General features: G+C 44.8%; 1 protein-coding gene across 3 annotated transcripts in view; it reads left to right on the top strand.

Annotated features, from left to right (window-relative positions):
• The window catches only part of LOC112240081 (plakophilin-3), a 58828-nt gene that overhangs the window by 29596 nt on the left and 11124 nt on the right, over positions 1–18108 (top strand). For all 3 annotated transcript variants that reach the window (XM_042301932.1, XM_042301931.1, XM_042301930.1), the window contains 10 exons: positions 253–413; positions 5328–5451; positions 7501–7705; positions 9601–9775; positions 11100–11217; positions 11444–11608; positions 12139–12321; positions 12856–13009; positions 13377–13572; positions 16691–16778. In XM_042301932.1, the coding sequence (XP_042157866.1) occupies positions 253–413; positions 5328–5451; positions 7501–7705; positions 9601–9775; positions 11100–11217; positions 11444–11608; positions 12139–12321; positions 12856–13009; positions 13377–13572; positions 16691–16778 (1569 nt within the window). The remainder of the gene's footprint in view (positions 1–252; positions 414–5327; positions 5452–7500; positions 7706–9600; positions 9776–11099; positions 11218–11443; positions 11609–12138; positions 12322–12855; positions 13010–13376; positions 13573–16690; positions 16779–18108) is intronic.

Here is an 18108-nt window from a genome sequence, read left to right as displayed (position 1 = left end):
CAACACTGGGAGGTGAGCCCCCTTATTTTCACATAGCCCATGGTTTATGACGGGCCGGGTCTAATCTGAGAAGTATTCTTAGCAACTGCTACACTATCACTATTTTACCTGCCTTGATGTTTATCTGTCATATTACTATTATTAGCTATTATATATATATTTTAAATGCCTTAGCGCTATACATATTCAAATCTATAATTGTTATTCATATTATAATTTTGTATTTTTATTATTATTATGTATTATTTGTAGATGTTGTCGGGGTCTCAGGGGAATCTGATGACGATGCAGCAGCAGAGGCAGGCCTCTCTTCCCAGGACCATGTCTGTCAAGAGCATTCACAGTGTCGGGAAGGGCATGGATATCTACGACGGACAGATGGACATGACTGGCAGCATGGGAAACCTCAGTGGGTAAGACATGACTGGCAGCATGGGAAACCTCAGTGGGTAAGACATGACTGGCAGCATGGGGGAAACCTCAGTGGGTAAGACATGACTGGCAGCATGGGAAACCTCAGTGGGTAAGACATGACTGGCAGCATGGGGGAAACCTCAGTGGGTAAGACATGACTGGCAGCATGGGAAACCTCAGTGGTAAGACATGACTGGCAGCATGGGGGAAACCTCAGTGGGTAAGACATGACTGGCAGCATGGGGGAAACCTCAGTGGGTAAGACATGACTGGCAGCATGGGGGAAACCTCAGTGGGTAAGACATGACTGGCAGTATGGGGAAACCTCAGTGGGTAAGACATGACTGGCAGCATGGGGGAAACCTCAGTGGGTAAGACATGACTGGCAGCATGGGGGAAACCTCAGTGGGTAAGACATGACTGGCAGCATGGGGAAACCTCAGTGGGTAAGACATGACTGGCAGCATGGGAAACCTCAGTGGGTAAGACATGACTGGCAGCATGGGGGAAACCTCAGTGGGTAAGACATGACTGGCAGCATGGGGGAAACCTCAGTGGGTAAGACATGACTGGCAGCATGGGGGAAACCTCAGTGGGTAAGACATGACTGGCAGTATGGGGGAAACCTCAGTGGGTAAGACATGACTGGCAGCATGGGGGAAACCTCAGTGGGTAAGACATGACTGGCAGCATGGGGGAAACCTCAGTGGGTAAGACATGACTGGCAGCATGGGAAACCTCAGTGGGTAAGACATGACTGGCAGCATGGGGGAAACCTCAGTGGGTAAGACATGACTGGCAGTATGGGGGAAACCTCAGTGGGTAAGACATGACTGGCAGTATGGGGGAAACCTCAGTGGGTAAGACATGACTGGCAGCATGGGGGAAACCTCAGTGGGTAAGACATGACTGGCAGTATGGGGGAAACCTCAGTGGGTAAGACATGACTGGCAGCATGGGGGAAACCTCAGTGGGTAAGACATGACTGGCAGTATGGGGGAAACCTCAGTGGGTAAGACATGACTGGCAGCATGGGGGAAACCTCAGTGGGTAAGACATGACTGGCAGCATGGGGGAAACCTCAGTGGGTAAGACATGACTGGCAGCATGTGGGAAACCTCAGTGGGTAAGACATGACTGGCAGCATGGGGGAAACCTCAGTGGGTAAGACATGACTGGCAGCATAGGAAACCTCAGTGGGTAAGACATGACTGGCAGTATGGGGGAAACCTCAGTGGGTAAGACATGACTGGCAGCATGGGAAACCTCAGTGGGTAAGACATGACTGGCAGCATGGGGGAAACCTCAGTGGGTAAGACATGACTGGCAGTATGGGGGAAACCTCAGTGGGTAAGACATGACTGGCAGTATGGGGGAAACCTCAGTGGGTAAGACATGACTGGCAGTATGGGGGAAACCTCAGTGGGTAAGACATGACTGGCAGCATGGGGGAAACCTCAGTGGGTAAGACATGACTGGCAGTATGGGGGAAACCTCAGTGGGTAAGACATGACTGGCAGTATGGGGGAAACCTCAGTGGGTAAGACATGACTGGCAGTATGGGGGAAACCTCAGTGGGTAAGACATGACTGGCAGCATGGGGGAAACCTCAGTGGGTAAGACATGACTGGCAGCATGGGGAAACCTCAGTGGGTAAGACATGACTGGCAGCATGGGAAACCTCAGTGGGTAAGACATGACTGGCAGCATGGGGGAAACCTCAGTGGGTAAGACATGACTGGCAGCATGGGGGAAACCTCAGTGGGTAAGACATGACTGGCAGCATGGGGGAAACCTCAGTGGGTAAGACATGACTGGCAGCATGGGGGAAACCTCAAGAGTAAGGACTGGATACACGATGACAATATAATAGAATAGAATACAACTTTATCGTCCATGTGTAGCGAACAACAGAAATTTCATACACAGTTAAGACGAGAACATGAGGGTCAAGCTGCAATACCCCTGGGTGCAGAACATGAGGGTGAAGCTGCAATACCCCTGGGTGCAGAACATGAGGGTGAAGCTGCAATACCCCTGGGTGCAGTACATGAGGGTCAAGCTGCAATACCCCTGGGTGCAGTACATGAGGGTCAAGCTGCAATACCCCTGGGTGCAGAACATGAGGGTGAAGCTGCAATACCCCTGGGTGCAGAACATGAGGGTGAAGCTGCAATACCCCTGGGTGCAGAACATGGGGGTGAAGCTGCAATACCCCTGGGTGCAGAACATGAGGGTGAAGCTGCAATACCCCTGGGTGCAGAACATGAGGGTCAAGCTGCAATACCCTGGGTGCAGAACATGAGGGTGAAGCTGCAATACCCCTGGGTGCAGAACATGAGGGTGAAGCTGCAATACCCCTGGGTGCAGAACATGAGGGTCAAGCTGCAATACCACTGGGTGCAGAACATGAGGGTGAAGCTGCAATACCCCTGGGTGCATGTATGTTACATGTACTGTAATAATATAAATCACATGTTATTGGTCACATGTTATTGGTCATATGTTATTGGTCACATGTTATTGGTCACATCTTATTGGTCGCATGTTATTGGTCACGTGTTATTGGTCATATGTTATTGGTCGCATGTTATTGGTCATATGTTATTGGTCACATGTTATTGGTCGCATGTTATTGGTCACATGTTATTGGTCATATGTTATTGGTCACATGTTATTGGTCACATGTTATTGGTCACATGTTATTGGTCACATGTTATTGGTCACATGCCTAATACAATAGGTGTAGACTTTACTGTGAAATGCTTACTTTACGAGCCCTTAAGCAACAACGCAGAGATAAAAGTCAGTTAAAAGTGACCAATCAGGATAGATAATTAACAGTAGCAGCAGTGTATTGGAAGAGTGTGAAAAAAGTGTGTAAGTGTTTATACATGTGTAAGTGTTTATACGTGTGTAAGTGTTTATACGTGTGTAAGTGTTTATACGTGTGTAAGTGTTTATACGTGTGTAAGTGTTTCTGTGTGTGTAAGTGTTTCTGTGTGTGTAAGTGTTTATACGTGTGTAAGTGTTTCTGTGTGTGTAAGTGTTTCTGTGTGTGTAAGTGTTTCTGTGTGTGTAAGTGTTTCTGCGTGTGTAAGTGTTTATACGTGTGTAAGTGTTTCTGTGTGTGTAAGTGTTTCTGCGTGTGTAAGTGTTTCTGTGTGTGTAAGTGTTTATACGTGTGTAAGTGTTTCTGTGTGTGTAAGTGTTTCTGCGTGTGTAAGTGTTTCTGTGTGTGTAAGTGTTTATATGTGTGTAAGTGTTTCTGCGTGTGTAAGTGTTTCTGCGTGTGTAAGTGTTTATACGTGTGTAAGTGTTTCTGCGTGTGTAAGTGTTTCTGTGTGTGTAAGTGTTTCTGTGTGTGTAAGTGTTTATACGTGTGTAAGTGTTTCTGCGTGTGTAAGTGTTTCTGCGTGTGTAAGTGTTTCTGTGTGTGTAAGTGTTTCTGCGTGTGTAAGTGTTTCTGTGTGTGTAAGTGTTTATACGTGTGTAAGTGTTTCTGTGTGTGTAACAGCTATGGATTCTGAGACGACTCCCGCGTTGCTCCCTTAAGTGGCAGGACTGGTTTGGGTGTAGTACCACAGCAGTTTTAGGCTTCACATGTCACACACAAACAGCTGGCGCCTAGCGGTAAGCGCAGCAGATGGAGAAAAAACCCCCACAGTGTGCTACCTTAAGATGAGTTACCATTCACACAGGCACATAATTATACCACGGCAGTGAAATCTGTGAATCATGTTGGCCTAGCTGGTCAAGTATTACCTCAGTTTACTTAATCAGATACCAGGGTTGAGTTTTACCACAGTTTGCCTCATTTCAGTGTACTTCCTTTGAATGTAATTGACCTCAACCCTGTCATACACAGAGGGCCAGTTTCCCAGACACAGGACAAAAAAAATATTCAAAGGTGATTCTCAATTGAGTAGCCTATGATTTTCATTCCAGGACTAGGCTTGTCTTGATTAACTACATGACCAAAAGTATGTGGACACCTGCTCGTCAAACATCTCATTCAAAAATCATGGCCGTTAATAAGGAGTTGGTCCCCCTTTGCTGCTATAACAGCCTCCACTTTTCTGAGAATGCTTTCCATTAGATGTTGGAACATTGCTGCTATAACAGCCCACACTCTTCTGGGAAGGCTTTCCACTAGATGTTGGAACATTGCTGCTATAACAGCCTCCAATCTTCTGGGAAGGCTTTCCATTAGATGTTGGAACATTGCTGCTATAACAGCCTCCACTCTTCTGGGAAGGCTTTCCACTAGATGTTGGAACATTGCTGCTATAACAGCCTCCTCTCTTCTGGGAAGGCTTTCCACTAGTTGTTGGAACATTGCTGCTATAACAGCCTCCACTCTTCTGGGAAGGCTTTCCACTAGATGTTGGAACATTGCTGCTATAACAGCCTCCTCTCTTCTGGGAAGGCTTTCCACTAGTTGTTGGAACATTGCTGCTATAACAGCCTCCACTCTTCTGGGAAGGCTTTCCATTAGATGTTGGAACATTGCTGCTATAACAGCCTCCACTCTTCTGGGAAGGCTTTCCACTAGATGTTGGAACATTGCTGCTATAACAGCCCCCACTCTTCTGGGAAGGCTTTCCACTAGATGTTTGAACATTGCTGCTGGGACTTGCTTCCATTCAACCACAAGAGCGTTAGTGAGGTCGGGCACCGATGTTGGATGATTAGGCCTAGATTGCAAGTGGCTTTCATTCATTCTGATCCATGGTAGATACACATTATAGCAGGCTTGACAATTTAAATGTCATTTTTAAACGAGCCGACATCTGTTTACCTTAAATGAACGCGGTAACATTGCCTTTAAAAGCTGCGTTGTCCACCATCGTGATCAGATTGAATCCCCTGGGGGGCCATAATGATTGATTGCTCTCTTTGTGATTGGACAGGATTAATAACTTGGACATGGGCACGGCGGTGAGGTACCTGAAAGAGGACAATGCTGACATGCAGGTTCTGGGAGCAGCTTATATTCAACACGAATGCTACAACAACAGCGATTCCAAGAACCAGGTAATAAGGGAGTTCCTTTTTGTCTGGTTCTCAAATGGAACCCTATTCCCTATATAGTGCACTACTTTAGACCAGAGCCCTATAGAACCCTATTCCCTATATAGTGCACTAATTTAGACCAGAGCCCTATAGAGCCCTATTCCCTATATAGTACACTACTTTAGACCAGGGCCCTATAGAACCCTATTCCCTAAATAGTGCACTACTTTAGACCAGGGCCCTATAGAACCCTATTCCCTATATAGTGCACTACTTTAGACCAGGGCCCTATAGAACCCTATTCCCTATATAGTGCACTACCTTAGAGCAGAGCCCTATAGAGCCCTATTCCCTATATAGTACACTACTTTAGACCAGGGCCCTATAGAACCCTATTCCCTATATAGTGCACTACTTTAGACCAGGACCCTATAGAACCCTATTCCCTATATAGTGCACTACTTTAGACCAGGACCCATGGGGAATAGGTTTTCCATTTGGGACCCATGAGGAATAGGTTTTCCATTTGGGACCCATGGGGAATAGGTTGTCCATTTGGGACCCATGGGGAATAGGTTGTCCATTTGGGACCCATGGGGAATAGGTTTTCCATTTGGGACCCATGGGGAATAGGTTGTCCATTTGGGACCCATGGGGAATAGGTTGTCCATTTGGGACCCATGGGGAATAGGTTGTCCATTTGGGACCCATGGGGAATAGGTTGTCCATTTGGGACCCATGGGGAATAGGTTGTCCATTTGGGACCCATGGGGAATAGGTTGTCCATTTGGGACCCATGGGGAATAGGTTGTCCATTTGGGACCCATGGGGAATAGGTTGTCCATTTGGGACCCATGGGGAATAGGTTGTCCATTTGGGACCCATGGGGAATAGGTTGTCCATTTGGGACCCATGGGGAATAGGTTGTCCATTTGGGACCCATGGGGAATAGGTTGTCCATTTGGGACCCATGGGGAATAGGTTGTCCATTTGGGACCCATGGGGAATAGGTTGTCCACAGGTTGTCCATTTATCTCTTTTTTTAAACCTGGTATGCTGTTTATTTGAGCAATATGAGGTGGAACGGCAATAATGGCTCTATATAATACAGTACGCTTTCTTGAATTTGTTCTGGATTTGCGGATTGTGAAAAGACCCCTGGTGGCATGTCTGGTGGGATAAGTGTGTGTCAGAGCTGTGTGTGTAAGTTGACTATGCAAGCCATTTGGGATTTTCATCACATTAATGTTTTTTTATAAAAATAAAAAAAAGGGTATGCAATTATGTTTGACATGTCTGATGTTTACTTCTTTGTGATGTTTCCACTGTCTGATGTGGAAAAGACGACTAACTGACGAACCCTCAGACATGCATCCCCAGTCGGTGTGGTACAGTATTCCTTAGCGGAATATAAGGGACATACTTTAATAGTGGTGAAGTTGTTAGTTGCATAAGAACTATTGTGTATCAACTGGCAATCTTGTCGTAGCAGCTTATTATAAAAGTCTCAACTTTGATTTATGTCACAGTTCAGCAGGCGTTCATGTGATCTTAGTCATTATAAAAGAATGTGGTCTTGTTGATGTGACAGACAGACACAATTTTGTTTCAAGCAGGTATGTAGTAGTTTGTCACAGACAGGTATCGTGTAGGACAGGGGTAGGCAACCCTGGTCCTGGAGTGCCGCCGTAAGACCAGGTGTGTGGAATTTAGGTAATCACTGAACTGATCACTTAGCTCAGTTGGTCAGGTGTGGTGCCTAGTTGGAACACAATCCCGCAGTACCCCAGGAACAGGGTTGACTACTCCTGTTGTAGGAACTTGTTCTGTTAACTAGCAGCATTACAGATAGTTCTTTATGTATCCTCTTGTTGGAGGGGTAACAGGGTTCACTAAGGAACTCCAGCCAGTCCCAATGAATTCTATACCTCTTCCCTTTGTTCTTCACCTCTTCAGACCTGCAAAAACATTGACTGGTTGGGGACAAGGAGATGGGGCAGGGAGTGAATTAGTACCATACGTTTGAGTCTGAACCTTACAGAGTTGTCCCTCTCTCTCTTCCATCACAAGGTGCGGCAATATAAGGCCATCCCGGAGCTGGTGAGGCTGTTCAACAGTGAGAACCAGGTGGTGGCTCGCTACGCCACAGGGTCTATGAGGAACGTCATCTATGAGAACATGGACAACAAGATGTCTCTCATCGAGGAGGGAGGAATTCCACAGCTCATAAATGCTCTGAAGGAGAATGATGACGAGCTACGCAAGAACATCACAGGTCGGGACATTTCAAATGTTTGTCATTTAGCAGACTGTGTGATTTATGCTGTCTGGTGGTGGGGGGGAGTGGAGGCGGGGGGTTAAGGACGGAGCGGAAGACACATGTCCATTTTTAGCCTGTAACATATGGACAACAAAGTCATATAGTATCGTATCCAAAGAAACTTCCAGTTAGTGCATTCATCTCTAAGGTAGCCAGGTAAGATACACTGACAGGCCGTTGTTGGAAAAGAGAATGTGTTCTGCCTCCCGAGTGGCACCGTGGTCTAAGGCACTACGAAGTGCTAGTTTCGAGTCCAGGCTCTGTCGCAGCCGGCCGCGCCCGGGATACACATGGGGCGGCGCACAATTAGCCCAGCGTCGTCCGGGTTAGGGGAGGGTTTGGCCGCCAGGGATGTTCTTGTCCCATCGCGCACTAGCGACTCCTGTGGCGGGCCGGGCTCAGTGCACGCGGGCACGGTCTCCAGGTGTACGGCGTTTCCTCCGACACATTGGTGCTTCTGGGTTAAGTGGGTATTGTGTCAAGAAGCAGTGTGGCTTGGCTGGGTTGTGTTTTGGAGGACGCACGTCTCTCGACCTTCGCCTTTCCCGATTCCGTACGGGAGTTGCAGCGATGAGACAAGACTGTAACTACCAACTGGATACCACAAAATTGGGGAGAAAAAGGGGTAACAAAAACTAAAAGAACGTGACGTACCTGGTGAAAGACCTTTAGGTGAAAGAACTTTAGGTGAAATAACTAGGTGAAATAACTAGGTGAAATAACTAGGTGAAATAACTTTAGGTGAAATAACTTTAGGTGAAATAACTTTAGGTGAAATAACTAGGTGAAATAACTTTAGGTGAAATAACTAGGTGAAATAACTTTAGGTGAAATAACTAGGTGAAATAACTTTAGGTGAAATAACTTTAGGTGAAATAACTAGGTGAAATAACTTTTAGGTGAAATAACTAGGTGATATAACAGGTATGAGAACCCTGTCTGTCACTCACACCATGGCCTCTCAATAGAGTTGACTCCATGGAAATAGAATGAGTAGAACTGGCATTCACATCTGAGTCAACGTTCTGTGATAGGTGGACTGGCGGCCATGTTGAATTGCTGAGATCTGAGGGCTTTTCTCTGCTCTAGTTAACGTCCCTGCCTCTCTGTAGTCTATCTTAACCTTTCCATCCTCCTGTCTAGACCGGTAGCAGGCTGAGGGTTGAACTGAAACTCTCTTTTGGACTCAAAGGAAACTCCTCAACGCCTAGCTTTCTACAACAGATTCTGGGGTTAAGTGAGTTCGTCAACCCCAATAAGGAATATTTGGGTTGCGGGGTGGTGGTGAGGGAGTGGAGAGCTGAGGACCCGTTACCCTCTATGGGACCTGAATAAGACACATCCATGAAAAGGTGGTGTCTGTTTTCGTGTGTGTGAGGAGTACATAGTGTATAGGACGGAGTTGTCTCCACATGTAGTGTTCTCTCTACCACACCCAGTATGACTCACAGTCCTTTCACTCCCTCTAGTCAAGCTGTTAGAACACAATCACTGTCTGGCCCTCTACACGTTCAGGTTGTTTGTGCACAGCGATGGGGAACTGCTGTAGAGGAGAGAGAGAGAGAAAGACAGGCTGTCGAGAGCTGTAATGACAGCTTGGTTAGGTCCTACGAGACTGGTCATAGTGGTACCACACTACACGTGTTTGTTAGTTGATATTGTCACCAAAAGACGTATTAACCTGATTTAACATTTTTAAAAAGATACCAGTTGACCAGTTTACAACGAGAAAAGTATGTTATGAAGATGCAATTTGGCCGCTGAGAATCATGCTTTCTACGATGTGTTTGTGAACCACCCTGCGGCCCACTTTACTGAGCGTGCGTGTCTCTCTCTGGGTTTTCTGTCAGGTATTCTGTGGAACTTGTCATCCAAAGACAACCTGAAGGAGAAACTAGCCAAGGAGACGCTAGCTGAGCTCACAGAGATGATTCTGATCCCGCTCTCAGGAAGTGGAGACTCTGAGGTCATCCAGCAGAGCCCCTCTGAGGTTGACATCTTCTACAACGCCACCGGATGTCTCAGGTACAGTACACTATAGTACACTATAGGATAGTACAGTATAATACACTATAGTACACTATAGGATAGTACAGTATAATACACAGTAGTACACTATAGGATAGTACAGTATAATACACAATAGTACACTATAGGATAGTACAGTATAATACACTATAGTACACTATAGGATAGTACAGTATAATACACTATAGTACACTATAGGATAGTACAGTATAATACACTATAGTACATTATAGGATAGTACAGTATAGTATAGTACAGTACACTATAGTACACTATAGGATAGTACAGTATAATACACAATAGTACACTATAGGATAGTACAGTATAATACACTATAGTACATTATAGTATAGTACAGTATAATACACTATAGTACAGTATTATAAGCTGTAGTACAGTGTAATACACTATAATATAGTACAGTATAATACACTATAGTACACTATAGGATAGTACAGTATAATACACTATAGTACACTATATAGTTCACTGCAGTATAGTACACTATAGTACACTGGTATAGTACAGTATAGTACACTACATAGTTCACTGCAGTATAGTACACTATATAGTTCACTGCAGTATAGTACACTATATAGTTCACTGCAGTATAGTACACTAGTATAGTACAGTATAGTACACATTCTGTTATTCTTCTCATTCTTCACATTATTTTTCGGGTAAGGACACTGTTCTCACCTGCACTATAGAGTTCCATGTCAGCTCTGATTTCTGTTTGCCTATCCCGTCCCTAACCTCTCACCCTGCTGTCCCCAGGAACCTCTAACCTCTCACCCTGCTGTCCCCAGGAACCTCTAACCTCTCACCCTGCTGTCCCCAGGAATCTCTAACCTCTCACCCTGCTGTCCCCAGGAATCTCTAACCTCTCACCCTGCTGTTCCCAGGAACCTCTAACCTCTCACCCTGCTGTCCCCAGGAACCTCTAACCTCTCACCCTGCTGTCCCCAGGAACCTCTAACCTCTCACCCTGCTGTCCCCAGGAACCTCTAACCTCTCACCCTGCTGTCCCCAGGAATCTCTAACCTCTCACCCTGCTGTCCCCAGGAACCTCTAACCTCTCACCCTGCTGTCCCCAGGAATCTCTAACCTCTCACCCTGCTGTCCCCAGGAATCTCTAACCTCTCACCCTGCTGTCCCCAGGAACCTCTAACCTCTCACCCTGCTGTCCCCAGGAACCTCTAACCTCTCACCCTGATGTCCCCAGGAACCTCTAACCTCTCACCCTGCTGTCCCCAGGAACCTCTAACCTCTCACCCTGCTGTCCCCAGGAACCTCTAACCTCTCACCCTGCTGTCCCCAGGAACCTGAGCTCAGTGAATGAGAAGACCAGACGTCAGATGCGCGAGACCAACGGTCTGGTGGATGCCCTGGTAGGATACATCCAGGCCTCGGTACAGGATGGCAAGGTGGAGGAAAAGGTGAGGCCAAGCACATTGTAGAATAATCATTTCATTATCGATTGGATATATATATATAGTGCCTTTCCAGATGCTCAAACGCTTTCCAATGAAAGGGGAAACTTACCTCAACCAATAATTTCCTACCTAGGTGATGCCACAGCAGGCATTTTGCACCAGACCCCTTACCACACATCAGATTATCTCATTTGAGTATGGACCTAATCATTTTTCTGTATGTTTCCAGGGTGTGGAGAACTCTTTATGTGTCCTGAGGAACCTCTCCTACCAACTGTACAGTGAGATCCCGCCCTCAGCCCAGCTACGTCTGGAAGGACCAACCAGAGGCCAGGAAACAAGCAGGAGTGAAGCCATTGGTTGCTTTACCCCTCAGAGCAAGAAAGTCAAAGATGTATGTATCTCACTGTCAATCCTCTTATAGTCTTCTGGTCCTCCTTCTTCTGTCGTCGTTGTTCTTCACTGTTCTGTCAGTTATTCAGAATGACCATAATTGTCTTAATTAATGGTATTCAGAATGACCATAATTGTCTTAATTAATGGTATTCAGAATGACCATAATTGTCTTAATTAATGGTATTCAGAATGACCATAATTGTCTTAATTAATGGTATTCAGAATGACCCTAATTGTCTTAATTAATGGTATTCAGAATGACCCTAATTGTCTTAATGGTATTCAGAATGACCCTAATTGTCTTAATGATATTCAGATGACCCTAATTGCCTTAATGGTATTCAGAATGACCCTAATTGTCATAATGGTATTCAGAATGACCCTAATTGTCTAAATGGTATTCAGAATGACCCTAATTGTCTTAATGGTATTCAGAATGACCCTAATTGTCTTAATGGTTTTCAGAATGACCCTGTCTGTGTGAAAATGTAACTCCTTTATCACATTGACTCCTTTCCCTTCTGTCAGAGGAAGAACCAGGACATGGCTACGTTCACGGAGGTGGCCCGCGTACCCAAGGGTCTGGAGTGGCTGTGGCACCCCCAGGTGGTGGGGCTGTATAACAGCGTGCTGCAGGGCTGTGAGAATAACTCCACTACCCGCGAGGCTGCAGCCGGGGCTCTGCAGAACATCACCGCAGGAGACAAGAGGGTGAGTGTTGAGAGTTGCCCATGCCAATGGGCAATTCAGCAGCCAGAGCAAGATGTGATTGGGTTACAACGCACAGTAACTTAAGTAGGTTGGGAACACTGTCTCAACGCGAAAATAAGCTGTCCCCTTTGAAGAACCCTTTTGGTTCCAGGTAAAACACCTTTGGGTTCCATGTAGAACCCTTTCCACAGAAGAATCTACGTGGAACCCAATAGGGTTTTACCTGGAACCAAAGGGCTCCTATGGGGACACCCTAATAAGCCTTTTGGAATCCTTTTTTATGAAGGTGTAGAATGACCTCCCTCTCTCCCAAGAGAGGGAGCAGCTCCAAGTCAGATCACTGACATGGATCAGGTTGATAACTCTGTCCAGAAACAAGCCCTATCCCAGACACTTGTGGGGATCTGAAGATTTGAGCAAATCTATGGGGGTAGGGGTTGTTTATGGACAAGGCCAAATACAGCATTTAAAGTGTTCTTGACTTGGACATACCTTTCAATGTATCTCTCTCTCTCTCTCTCTCTCCATCCTCAGTGGGCGGAGGTGCTGAGTCATGTGGCTCTGGAGCAGGAGAGGATGCTTCCTGTGATGTTGGACAAACTGAGGACCAATAATGACCTGGAGCTGAGATCCCTCACCGGCTTCCTCAGAAACCTGTCACGCCATGCCAAGGACAAGAACGCCATGGGTCAGTAACCATAGACAAAATATGTGTGTAACGCAGTAGTACCTTTGACCTTTGACCCACTTCAATACAAAAGTAGTTGTAATTTTGTCACAGATGGGAAATTGGTTGCGGCATACGGTTTCTTTTTAAAACATGACATCACGAGAACAGCAGATCTCGGCAGAAATCAGACTTTCATGGATATTAGGGATTTATTTCATGGCAATGTGAGATTTGCATTAACATTTGCATTGCACATGTGGAACAGAATTTGTCCTTGAATGACATATAAGCGAAACCAGCTGGGGGGAGGGGGCATTTATTTCATGTTAGAGCAAGGACCAACAAAACAACTACAGGTCAACCAATAAAACATTCCTCTCTCCAGCCACAAAGGTAGTGAACAACCTGGTGACCGAACTGCCTGCTGACGGTCAGCAGAAGGAGCCGTCGAGCGATGTGGTGGTCAACATCTGTGGAACGTTGAACAACCTGGTGACCTCCAGCTCCATCGCAGCCCGGGACATCGCCTTCTTCGACGGGCTGCAGAAACTAGTGGCCATTAAGAACTCCCACGACAGCAGGTATGGAATGGAAGGAATATTGGTAGCAATGTTTCTGCCGGTATTTAATAACTTGTTCACGCTACCACGTTCCCCAAGGGGTACCCCCCGCTCAACTGAAACAGTGGCGCACAGAATGCAGAAATATTCTTAGAAATATTTAACCTCCACACATTAACAAGTCCAATAGCTCAAATGAAAGATAAACACCTTGTTCATCTACCCAGCAAGTCAGATTTCGAAGATATTTTATGGCGAAAACATAGCACATATTTATGTCAAACCACCACCAAAGACACAGCTAATTTAAATAGCCATTTTGTCGAACAAAAGATGCAATCACCAACGCAGGATTAAAAGAAAAATAATTCACTAACCTTTTGAAAATCTTCATCAGATGACAGTAATAGGACATGTTACACAGTACATTTATGTTTTTTTCAATAATATGCAATTTATATCCATAAATCACTGTTTACATTGACGGCCATGTTCAAAAAATGCTACTAAAATGTCCGGAGAAATTATGATAACTCCCCACAGATAACGCCAGATAACAGCAATACACATCATAAACTTTGACTAAATATACATGTTCTACATATAGTTAGAAAGATACACTCCTTCTTAATGCAATTGCTTTGTCACATTTATTTTTAACGTTACAGAAATCGTTCATTTTTCAATAATCTGAGACGGCGCTCAGACATTAGCAATATTTCTCCCCTATGTTGGAGTCAACAGAAACACAAAATTACCACATAAATATTCCCTTACCTTTGATGGTCTTCGATCATAAGTCGTGTAAGGAGTCATACTTACCAAAAACAGCGTTTGGTTTTCAAGTCTGTGTCTTTGTGTTCTCAAACGCGACAAATTCCGGCTGAAATGCAGCCAAAATTCAAGGGGTTGCGCATCAAAACTTCAAAATTACATATTATATGTCAACTAAACTGGTCAAACTAAGTGCAGAATCAAGCTTTAGGATGTTCTAAACGTGCAAAACAATTCTCAACTCGAACAGACAAACCGGCATCGTGTAGTGATTCCTGGAACAAAGGCCACTCCAGGCACAAAACGCGCATGAAAGTGCATATGTTTTCACGTGACACCAATGTTTTTGCCCGCCAACGGGTCAAAGACCGCGCAATTTTCAAAATGAAACGCCCTATTGAAAGAAGACATCTCGCCGAAGAGATGTTCCCAGATGTTCCCACATTTCAGGCTTCAAACATAAAGATATAAAACTGTATTTTTGTGAAGAATCAACAAGTGGGACACAATCATGAAGTGGAACGACATTTATTGGATATTTCAAACTTTTTAACAAATCAAACACTGAAAAATTGGGTGTGCAAAATTATTCAGCCCCCTTAAGTTAATACTTTGTAGCGCCACCTTTTGCTGCGATTACAGCTGTAAGTCGCTTGGGGTATGTCTCTATCAGTTTTGCACATCAAGAGACTGAAATTTTTTCCCATTCCTCCTTGCAAAACAGCTCGAGCTCAGTGAGGTTGGATGGAGAGCATTTGTGAACAGAAAAAAATACAGTTTTATATCTTTATGTTTGAAGCCTGAAATGTGGCAAAAGGTTGCAAAGTTCAAGGGGGCCGAATACTTTCGCAAGGCACTGTATATGGAAAATGAGTAGGAATGTTGTGTCAAAAGATTTTACTGACCACGTGATTTGACCAGGAAATGTCCAGGGTTCGAGTGTGAATGGTAATAGTAAAGGCGAGAGTAGACAGCCCTGTCTCGTTCTGCAACAGCGAGGAGTTAGACTTGTTATTATGCATACAGGCTCTCGGCTATACCAGTGCCTAGAGTTTTTGCTGGTCAGTTATTATGAGTGATATCCATTCAGATGGCCACTTCCTCACTACTGGTCCCCATAGTAACAGTGTTTCCTAGAGGAGTGGATACGGAATACAATTTGCATACTATATACCACCTTTCAGACAATTTGGTAACACATTACCCAAACATTTACCCAGCCCTGTCTGCCTGTCCCTGCCCCAAGCACACAGATGTAGTATTATGAGGCCATGACTGAAATGAGAAAAATAACCTTCTCTTATAATGCTCCTTGGTCTTGTAACAAGCTACAAAATACGTTAAAGCTGGAGGAGAGGGAATCACTTGCCGAGTAAATCTCTGATATAATGTTGTTGACCATTGTGATGTTTAATGTTTTGTCTTGTGTAGTGTGTACACATTGACTACTTCCTGTTGACATCTTGCCAGGTCCCCCTCAAAAACTAGTATTTCCCCCCCCTGGTTAAGTGAAGGTTAAATAAAAGGTTAAATAAAAATAAAAATAAATGGGTAGAAACAATCGAGACATACCTCATTTTACTCCCATGATAAGGATGCTATAACCTCTCCAACTAGGACAATGTCTACTTGATCAGCCCAGGGTATATCATATTTACTGTCCCTGGTATATCATATTTACTGTCCCTGGTATATCATATATACTGTCCCTGGTATATCATATTTACTGTCCCTGGTATATCATATTTACTGTCCCTGGTATATCATATTTACTGTCCCTGGTATATCATATTTACTGGCCCTGGTATATCATATTTACTGTCCCTGGTATATCATATTTACTGTCCCTGGTATATCATATTTACTGTCCCTGGTATATCATATTTACTGGCCCTGGTATATCATATTTACTGGCCCTGGTATATCATATATACTGGCCCTGGTATATCATATATACTGTCCCTGGTATATCATATTTACTGTCCCTGGTATATCATATTTACTGTCCCTGGTATATCATATTTACTGTCCCTGGTATATCATATTTGCTGGCCCTGGTATATCATATTTACTGTCCCTGGTATATCATATTTACTGGCCCTGGTATATCATATTTACTGTCCCTGGTATATCATATTTACTGTCCCTGGTATATCATATTTACTGTCCCTGGTATATCATATTTACTGTCCCTGGTATATCATATTTACTGTCCCTGGTATATCATATTTACTGTCCCTGGTATATCGTATTTACTGGCCCTGGTATATTGATTGGTAGCAGGTATATAATATTTACTGTCCCCCAGTGTATTGATCGGTAGCAGCTTTGATTAAATATAATCTTTATGTTGTCTCTCTTGTAGCCCTGGGAAGCTGAAAGCATCCAAAGCAGCGGCCACAGTCCTCTGCAACATGTTCCAATACAAGAAGCTGCACAAGGACTACAAACAGGTGAGAAATACCCCTGGAGAACGGTAGAGAGGAGGATCACAGACTACTGGAGAACGGTAGAGAGGTGGATCACAGACTACTGGAGAACGGTAGAGAGGAGGATCATATACTGGAGAATGGTAGAGAGGAGGATCATAGACTACTGGAGAATGGTAGAGAGGAGGATCATAGACTACTGGAGAATGGTAGAGAGGAGGATCATAGACTACTGGAGAATGGTAGAGAGGAGGATCACAGACTACTGGAGAACGGTAGAGAGGAGGATCATATACTGGAGAATGGTAGAGAGGAGGATCATAGACTACTGGAGAATGGTAGAGAGGAGGATCATAGACTACTGGAGAATGGTAGAGAGGAGGATCATAGACTACTGGAGAATGGTAGAGAGGAGGATCATAGACTACTGGAGAATGGTAGAGAGGAGGATCATAGACTACTGGAGAATGGTAGAGAGGAGGATCACAGACTACTGGAGAATGGTAGAGAGGAAGATCAAAATCAAATCAAATTTATTTATATAGCCCTTCGTACATCAGCTGATATCTCAAAGTGCTGCACAGAAACCCAGCCTATAACCCCAAACAGCAAGCAATGCAGGTGTAGAAGCACGGTGGCTAGGAAAAACTCCCTAGAAAGGCCAAAACCTAGGAAGAAACCTAGAGAGGAATCAGGCTATGAGGGGTGGCCAATCCTCTTCTGGCTGTGCCGGGTGGAGATTATAACAGAACATGGCTAAGATGTTCAAATGTTCATAAATGGCCAGCATGATCAAATAGTAATAATCACAGTAGTTGTCGAGGGTGCAGCAAGTCAGCACCTCAGGAGTAAATGTCAGTTGGCTTTTCATAGCCGATCATTAAGAGTATCTCTACCACTCCTGCTGTCTTGAGAGAGTTGAAAACAGCAGGTCTGGGACAGGTAGCACATCCAGTGAACAGGTCAGGATTCCATAGCCGCAGGCAGAACAGTTGAAACTGGAGCAGCAACACGGCCAGGTGGACTGGGGACAGCAAGGAGTCATCAAGCCAGGTAGTCCTGAGGCATGGTCCTAGGGCTCAGGTCCTCTGAGATAAAGAGAGAATGAGAGAATTAGAGAGAGCATACTTAAATTCACACAGGACACCGGACAAGACAGGAGAATTACTCCAGATATAACAAACTGACCCTAGCCCCCCAACACATAAACTACTGCAGCATAAATACTGGAGCCTGAGACAGGGGGGGTCAGGAGACACTGTGGCCCCATCCGATGATACCCCCGGACAGGGCCAAACAGGAAGGATATAACCCCACCCACTTTGCCAAAGCACAGCCCCCACACCACTAGAGG

The sequence above is a fragment of the Oncorhynchus tshawytscha genome, linkage group LG19, assembly GCF_018296145.1.
Source record: "Oncorhynchus tshawytscha isolate Ot180627B linkage group LG19, Otsh_v2.0, whole genome shotgun sequence".
NCBI lineage: Eukaryota > Metazoa > Chordata > Actinopteri > Salmoniformes > Salmonidae > Oncorhynchus > Oncorhynchus tshawytscha.
The sequence above is the reverse complement of the archived record's forward strand: the minus strand, read 5'-3'. Positions and strand labels throughout refer to the sequence as shown.